The sequence below is a fragment of the Neovison vison genome, chromosome 2 (genome assembly GCF_020171115.1).
Source record: "Neovison vison isolate M4711 chromosome 2, ASM_NN_V1, whole genome shotgun sequence".
Lineage (NCBI taxonomy): Eukaryota > Metazoa > Chordata > Mammalia > Carnivora > Mustelidae > Neogale > Neogale vison.
In genome coordinates, this window is record NC_058092.1 from 29,289,246 (window position 1) to 29,297,723 (window position 8,478).

General features: G+C 60.6%; 1 protein-coding gene across 1 annotated transcript; it reads right to left on the reverse strand.

Annotated features, from left to right (window-relative positions):
- Positions 1-6,145: 6,145 nt before the first annotated feature.
- POU3F1 (POU class 3 homeobox 1) lies at positions 6,146-7,504 on the reverse strand. Its single transcript, XM_044236372.1, has one exon. The coding sequence runs from the start codon at positions 7,502-7,504 to the stop codon at positions 6,146-6,148; it is 1,359 nt and encodes a 452-aa protein (XP_044092307.1).
- Between the last annotated feature and the right edge of the window lie 974 nt (positions 7,505-8,478).

Here is an 8,478-nt window from a genome sequence, read left to right on the forward strand (position 1 = left end):
GAGAGAAAAGAAATAAAAATAACACGGGGCCTCACGCCTGCTACAAACCCCAGTCAGCCCCTCCTTCCACAGGGAAAAACAGAGGGGACAGAGGGTCGAGCCCCACCGGTGGGTGACATGGGGCCAGAGGGGCGCTCCCAGGGCACTCCGGGCTCCCTGGGTCCAGGCTGTGGGTGCAATTAGCAAACGTCTTTCCCCCTTCTTTTCAGGAGCCCTCACAAGAAAGAACACTGATTTTGACGAACACCCAAAATAATGTGAGATCAGGCACCATGCATTATGCATGAGGTCTGATTTAACATGAACATTATTTCTTGTGTACGAGACCATATGCCTCCGTGCTGTCTGTGCAGCCTAATAATACCCAGACCCACCCTGGTCAGGCTCAGCTAAAGACATGTCCACTGGCTGTGTGCTTGGGGGGCGTGGAAGCAGAGCCCTCCTGGTACTTAGCTCATCTGAAGGGAGCCCATTCAGAGGCCCTGGAGGTGGGTGGGAGGTGGGTCGTGTCCCTGGAGAAACACCAGGGAGCTGTGGGGTGGGTGCGACTGTGTGAGAGTAGAGCGTGTGTGTGTGCGTGTGCGTGTGTGCGTGTGTGTGTGTGCGTGTGTGTGTGTGAGTGACATCAGGTGCCTAGGACCAGGGGATGGTTCATTGCGTGGTGATGTGGGGACATGTGCATTGCTGAGGTTTTGCTGCACAAGAGGGACGACGGCAGGAAAGGATAGATCTAATTGCTGTGTGTGTTTGTATATATACACGCATATGTACGTGTGGGGGTGTGTGTTTAAAAAATAAGATCACACATACATACAAACACACAGCCTAACTTTAATTATCTGAAGGGAGCAGGAGAGATCTGGGAGGAGCCGGGGACAATGACGGGCAGGGATTGGAAAGCAGTTTGTGGGGTAAGTGCTTTCAAATTCTGAGAGAAAGGGCCCTGGTCCAATGCTGCAAAGCATGGTTGTGTGTGTTCAATCGAATGTTTACAAGTGCCAGGTAGCTCTGGAGAGCTCGGTGCCGGAGACCACAGGGTTGGTCCCAGGGAAGCATTACGGTGGTACGGGTGTGACCACGAGTGTGTGAGCGGGCAAGCTGGCAAGGGCGGGCTTGGGGTTTTAGTTGGCTGAGGGGAGGAGGGCTGGGGATGGGTGTGAGTGGGAGAGAGACGGGAGGCAGTGTGATGGCGAATTCCTGAGAATGGCTGGGGGAATGGGTGGGGTGATGGGCGAAGGAAGGGTGTGGGCAAGCCTGTGTGTGTGTGTGTGTGTGTGTGTGTGACTCAGGCTTGCTTTCTTGGAGGTGACAGTTGCCTCTGCTCTACCTGGCACCTGACCCTCCATAGAGTAGCCAACTTGAAGCAGAACTTTGGGAGGATGCTTAGCTGTGAGCTTGGCCCTGGTGACCGTGGCCATGTCCCAGCTCAGGGACCAATAGAGGGCAGTCCTCCCACATGGAGCCCCGGAAGGGCTGGCCGAACAGTAGCTCCAGGGACAGGACTGTCGGCTCCTCCGGCTTCAGTCACTAAGTTGGAGGCCCTGGGTGACTCCTGTTCGCTAAGCTTAGGGGAGCAGCTGGGCCAGATAACCAGCCTACTGCCCTCACTCCTACCCTTGCTCAGATGGGTCTTGTATTTGGAGCTTTCTGGAGCTCAAGCCCTGCTGGGAAAAGCCTGAACCTGGGTCATCACTGGGATCTTGACCCTCCCACATGCAGGCCCAGAGCCTCATCAGAGGAGACTGGATTCCAAACAGCTCTGGGGAGTAGGTACCGGTGGTTGGGAGTCAGCGAGTCCTGTGGGTGCCCAGTCGGGTCCTGGAGTCAAGGGATGATTGCACGGGACCTGAGCCATGCCACATATAAGCCAGCACAACCTCCTGGGGCAGGAGGTGGAGGGGAGAATACAGACCTCCTTGGGGTTTAGGGCCAGGCACCTTCTGCGTTTGCCTTGGGGAGCACAGGTGACCACAGTGGCCACCTTCCTTCTTCCCGTTTTAGCCACCCCCCACACCCCCCCCACACTAGCAGTGTTCTCCCAGCTCCAAGTATTCGTGGCGTAGTGTGGTCTTCCTTTCTGGATCTCTGGGAGTGGCTCGGATTTGCAGGCACAGTGGTTCACACACCAACACACTGAGGTTCCTATGGGGAGAGAGATGCTCTCTTAATGAACACAATCTGTGGCCACATGATCATAGACAATACTTTTCTTCAAGAGAGAAGGGAAGAGACATGGGCTCAGAGGACGCTCTCTGCTCGGGAACGCTTGGGTTTCCTCGCATGCTGATGCCAGGGCTGTCTGCCTCCCTTGAAGGAGGGTGAGTCGGAGGCTCTCGGGAGCGGTGGCTCCGCATCCACGCGGGATGGCGGGACCTTTCCTAAACCGTACCCGTACTCGAGCCAGGGAGGGAAGATGAGGCCAGGGCCAAATCTCTCTCTCCCTCTGGTTTCTCCTTCCACAGTCAAATGTGCTGCGGGTCCTATAGTCACCCCAGGCTGGAGACAGGGGAAAGGAGCCCTGGGGACTTCTCTGACCAAGGGCTTGGTCCCTGGGTAGCTGTCCTAGGCTGCTGTCTCATTAAGTAAAAATCTTCACAGCATGGAAGCTTTTCTTCCATCCTCGTCTCCACTTTTTTTTTCTTCCCATTTTTTTGTTCTCCTCAGCTGCCGCTGGTTCTTGGGAGGCCACATTGTTTTGCTGTTTTTTGAGTTGACTTGCTTAAATAATAAATCCACCCTCTTGTACGGGATTAAGCAGACAATTAGGAAATCAATCAGTCAATTGGTGTCAGCTGCAGGCAGAGGCCAGTGAAAGGCCCCTGTATGCCCTGTCGCCTTCCCGACCTCCAAACCTGCTGAGGCTCAGGGCGGAGCAGGCGGCAGGGAGCCCTGAGCTTCGCTTGCTTCCATTTCAGGGCCCCGAGGTTGGGACAAATCCAGGAATGGAGAAATAAGGAGACAGTGTGGGGGAGTGCGGGACTGATTTGAAGTTCTGTACTTAGTGGAGCAGGAAATGGAGGCCATGCCATCACCTGGCCGTGACATCCCCGGCCCCATCTGTAAGCCTGAGGATGTTCACTGGCCCGCCAGGGTGGGCGATGGCTGGGACACGGGTGCCAATCACAGGGCTCAGCGCCCACTAGCCTGGACTGAAGGAGGGAGGAAAAAGAAAGCAGCGGTGAGTAGAGCCTTGGAAATCTTGGCGGCCGTTGTACTTGCAGAGACAGTTCCTCCTGAGACTGAGGGTCAGAGCCCAGAAAGTCACTGGGAACTCTCAGCTTGGTACCATCATCCCAAAGCCTCGGTTTGGTTGGGGACCACCAAGCTGGCAGCCGGGGGAACACCTGTCTGGGTGCCTGGATGCGTCGGCTGGAGCCAAGGCCTCTTCCAGCCCTGGGCTTGGGCTGCTTCCCTGGAAGTAGGGGGACACACACACACACATACACACACACTCATTAAGGACACAACTTTCTCCCCCCAACCCCCATCAAGCAGTTGTGCTGCTTCAGGCTTTGTGTCCATGGAGAGTGAAAGAAACCTCATGAGGTTTCTCCTGAGAAGGGAAAGGAACTGTGTCTAGTGAGGAGGCAAGAAGAGCTAATTCATTCGTCTCTTTAAAAGTTGTTTTAAAGGAAAAAGAGGATCTTGATGGGGACACAGGTAAATCTTGGGGTTTGGCCCTGAAACCCCGATCCACCCCCACACATCAGGATTCTGGGGAGCGGGAGAGACGTTGCTGCTGAAAGCTTGAGGGGGGAGATGTCTGAGACTATGTCTCCCCCTGGCCCCCAGGTCAGGGCTGCACAACCACCGAATCTTCCTTTTGGCATACGCATCACTCCCTGAGTGTTGGGGGTGGGGGGTTCCTTGGATATCCCTCCCTGGAGAGATGGGAGGGCTTTGTGGGGGCACAGTTGTCTGTGCTCTCATTCCTCCACAGAGGGAAGTTGGGCCAGACCGTTTCTTTGCAGAGGAAGGGGACCGGCTTTTGCCTAAGCAAGCAGGCAGGACTCCCTTCCCAGGCCCACTTACATCCTGCAGGGCTGCTGTGGAAGCTGTTAGGACTCCCCGTGGATCCAGGTTAGGTTTGGGCATCGTGTATTTGTGGGTGGAGAGCCAGCTGGGGCGGACTGGCGTGGCCTGACCCCGCTTCCAACAGCCCCCTGACTTGGAAGGGTAGAGCTGGTCTGGACTCCACACGTGGAGCACAAAGTGAAACTGAAGCCAGGGCCTGATATCTTGGGGGTGGCGGGGCACTCAGAGGTGCCAGGCTGCTGGTCCAGGTGAGGCAGTCTTCTTCCTTGGCTGAGAAGCAGTCGAGTTGTACCTGAGGAATGTCCCAGATTCAGTGTGGTGTCTACAGTGTTGGAGGCCCTGGTTTGGTCTCAGGATAGTCTGTTTACAGGAGGGGACACGAGGCAGCTTCATCTTCCCTACGCTCACTCGTTGCCCAAGTAGCAGGCAGTCCTCACGGGGCCCTGAAAGAAGGTCTGCGTGGTCACCTTTGTCCCAGACAGTGTGGCCAGAACTTCAGGGGAGGTTAGCCAGGGTATCCCAACACTTCACCCGCACACCGACCCAACCCTGGTAGTAAAAAGGACAGGACACAGCCCTGGGGTACATGTTTATGTGAGTAATAAAATATTTACTATAACATAAATATAAAGGGAACTTCCCAGTCTACATTATTATTATTATTTTTTTGCAATAAAGATACAAAGAATGCACCAAAACATTGTTCTGAAAAATAAGAAAAATAAAATAACAAAATTTAAATCCAAACGGTAACAAACAGAACAAGAAATGGAGAAGGGGGAAGCTCCAAACACATCCAGAAAATAAATAGAGATGGGTCAGAAATCTGGAAATCATATTAAAATATTTTTTTTTCGGATTATTCAGTGTACAAAATCCTTTCGGATGGGGATGGAGGGCAGCCCGGAAAAACCAAAAAATAAAAACCAAGCACAAAATGTGTGTACATATCTCACATATTTACATGGTTCCCACCTCACCCCAAACTTGGGGAATTTTTCTCCTGGCCGCCCCAGCATCCCGCATCCCAGGTGGGGCTGGAAAGGGAGCAGGCGGAAGCTGCAGGGAATCAGGCAGAAGGTTCTAAGGGGAACGGCTTATTTCTACAGCTGGTCAAAAAATATCTCCAACTTTTTCAAGTTTCGTTTGTCGGTGGCCAGGAGGGCAGGGCCCCGCGGGGAGCGGGGGCCCTGCTGTGCAGCGGTCAGTCTGCAGCCGGGCAGAAGCCTCTTCCCGTGGGCTGTGTGTGGGAGCGCAGACCCCTCCCGCGTGGCCGGGAACCGAATCGCAGCTCGGATAAAACGAAACGAAAAATGAACACTCGAATTTTTTTTTTTTGTTAGTTTTTTTTTTTGTTGTTTTTGTTTTGCTTTTTGGGGGGGTAGGGCAGGGGAAGATAAGGGAAAAAAATAAATTAGGCTAGATTAAAGCTTTGGCTATTTCCTGCTTTTATACACAGACGCGGCTCTCGCGGCCTCCCCTCCGGGGCCCCGATAAATACAGTATACAGCGATTTAAATTAAGGGCGCGGGCGGAGTTAGAAGGACCCCAGGAGCCGGGAGGCTCCATGAATAAATAAAAACCGTAAAAAACCAAGCCCGGAGGAAGGGTAAGGGGATGGGGCGCATCCTTGTGGGAGAGAAGAGGCGTGGAGCGAATTAAGTGACAGTCCCCCACCCTCGACCCGCAGGCTTGGGAGTCCGCGCCGGGGAGAGGGATAGGGAACCCTCCTCTCTTCGTCCTCTCTCCCGGGGATCCCTAACCCCGTACCGCGTTACCTGTCGCTGTGGGGAGGCCGCTGCCGGGATCCGGCCCCGAACAGCCCGGGGTGGGGCAGGGGCGGGGGTCGTCGAGGGGATGGGGGCAGGGAGCAGGCGGCGGGCAGGATGCCCGGGGTGAGTTGGCGCGTTCCGGATCTTCGCTCCTCTCTCCCGGGGCTCGGGCGACGCAGCCTATCGGCTGTCTTCGCCGCTCGCCAGAGAGGGTCGTCCGGGTGTTTGGTTTTGTTCGAAAGTTTCTGGGCTTTTTGTAAAATCCAAAGCAACCGAACAAAAAGAGTTCAGGCCGCGCGGCGCCTCGCTGCGCGCCGGCGGGGGCCCGGCCCGCGGGGTCACTGCACCGAGCCGGGCAGTGTGTGGTGGTGGTGGTGGTGCAGCGCGGCCGGCGGGGGCGGCGGGGGCGCCGAGGGCGGCGATGCACCGCCCCCGCCCGGCCCCAGCTCGCCGGGTGCGTAAACGTCGTCCATGGGCGGGTGGCCGGCGCCGGCCGCCGGGGTCATGCGCTTCTCCTTCTGCCGCCGGTTGCAGAACCAGACGCGCACCACCTCCTTCTCCAGCTGCAGGCTGTCGGCCAGGCCGGTGATCTCGTGCGCCGAGGGCTTGGGGCACTTGAGAAAGTGGCTCTCGAGCGCGCCTTTCACCCCCACCTCGATGGACGTGCGTTTCTTTCGCTTGCGGCCCTGCGCCGCGATCTTGTCCAGGTTGGTAGGGCTGCCGCTGGACGAGTCGGTCTCCTCCAGCCACTTGTTGAGCAGCGGCTTGAGCTTGCACATGTTCTTGAAGCTCAGCTGCAGGGCCTCGAAGCGGCAGATGGTGGTCTGCGAGAACACGTTACCGTACAGTGTTCCCAGTGCCAGCCCCACGTCGGCCTGTGTGAAGCCCAGCTTGATGCGCCGCTGCTTGAACTGCTTGGCGAACTGCTCCAGGTCGTCCGAGCTGGGCGCGTCCTCGTCCGAGTGCTCGCCCACCGACGAGCCACCGCCGCCCGCGCCCGGGTGCAGGTGCGCCGCCGCCGCGTGCAGGCCGCCCGCGTGTGCATGTCCGTGTGCGTGTCCGTGGGCGCCCAGGTGCGGCGGAGGCGACGGCTCCAGCTGCGCCTCGTGGCCGTCCTCGTGCAGCGCGTGGTGCAGGCCGGGTCCCGCACCGCCGCCGCCCGCCGCCAGCATCCCGGCCAGGCCGCCGCCGCCGCCCCCCGGGTAGGCCGCTTGCGCATACAGCCCGAGCGGCTGGGGCTGGTGGCCCCCGCCGGCCCCTGGGGACGGCGACATAGCCGGGCCCAAGTGGTGCGCCGTGCCGCCCTGCGCCCATGCAGCGCCCGCGTGGGCCGCCCCCTGGTGCACCAGGCGCGCGTGGAAACCTCCTCCTCCGCCGCCGCCGTCGTCGGCTCGGCCGGTGCCGCCACCGCCCGCCTTGCCGTGTTCCAGGTGCGGGCCCCCGGCCCAGTCGCCGCCGCCGCCTCCTCCCGTGGGTAGCCACTGGGGGTGCGCTAGGCCCACGGGGTGGCCCGCGCCCGCGCCCAGCCACTCGTGGTGCATCAGCTTCTGCACTTCGCGGTACGCGGCCCCCGCGTGCAGCCGCTCGGCGGCCGCCGCCGCCGCCGCTGCCGCCGCGGCGTCCGGGTGCATAAGCGGTCCCGTGCCCCCGGCTCCGCCACCGGGGCCCCGCGGCAGGTACTGCGCGGTGGTGGCCATGCCGCCCCGCGCCCTGCGCCGCGCCGCCGCCGCCGCTCCTCTCCGTCTGCGGGCCCCGCCGCCGCGCTCCGCCGGCTTAAAGCCCCGACCCGCTCGGCGCTCCGGAGCCCCACCCCACCCGCCGCCCATTGGCTGCCCGCGGAGCCGCCTCCCGCCCCCCGGCCACGGCCCCCGCCCCCCGCGTCCGCCCGCCGCCTGGCCCGGCCGCCCAGAGCTCGCCATTGGGCCTCGCTCCCGGGGTCCCGCGCGCCCGCCGTGCTGATTGGCCGCTGGGGCTTCATTCACGGCCCCCCTGCCGTCCGCGTACATACTCACGCCCCGGGGGCGCGGCCGCCACGTGGGGAGTGGCGCGGGGGTGGCACTGGGACCGCACCCCCTCTCGTCCTGGCTGCGTGGGCCCCGCTTACCCCCGGAGCAGGAGACTCGGAGCCCGGCAGGTCCCACACTCCACGCGAACTGAATTCCCGCCCGTCTCCTGCCCGGGCGGCCAAGAGGCAGCGGCGGGGATTGCGGGCTCCGGGAGGCGCTAGGGCTCCGAGAAGCAGCGGAGCCCGGCTCTCCTCCCTCCGCAGTGCCGCTGCCGGCGGGCCGGGATTCCCGCGGGTCTCGGCGGCGGAGAGCGGGAGGTGGCGCGGGTCCCGGCTCGGTTCCGGCGCGGTTGCTCCCCTCGGCCTCTTCGCCTCCCGCGCTTCCAGCCGGCACGGAGCTCTCCTCTGCCCGCCTCCCCGGCCCGTCCCGTTTTCCCTCTTCTCCTTCTAGACCTAGCGTCGCAACTCCGCCAACGTACGGCGGCCCCGAGAGCGCGTCCGGCGCGGGCCGAGTCCGACCGGCTCTGGCTTTTCGCCTCGTGCAGGTTCCCCTTCCTCCGGGCTACGCGGACCAGGTGAGAACTGCGCGGGCGGCTCGGGGTACGCACCGCAGCAATGCTGCGATGCTGCGGGGAGACGGGAGCTCCCGTAACCAGGCCGCGTTCC

Excerpts from the sequence above, each read along its gene's own strand:
- POU3F1 (XM_044236372.1), bottom strand. The coding sequence starts at position 7,504 with ATGGCCACCACCGCGCAGTACCTGCCGCGGGGCCCCGGTGGCGGAGCC.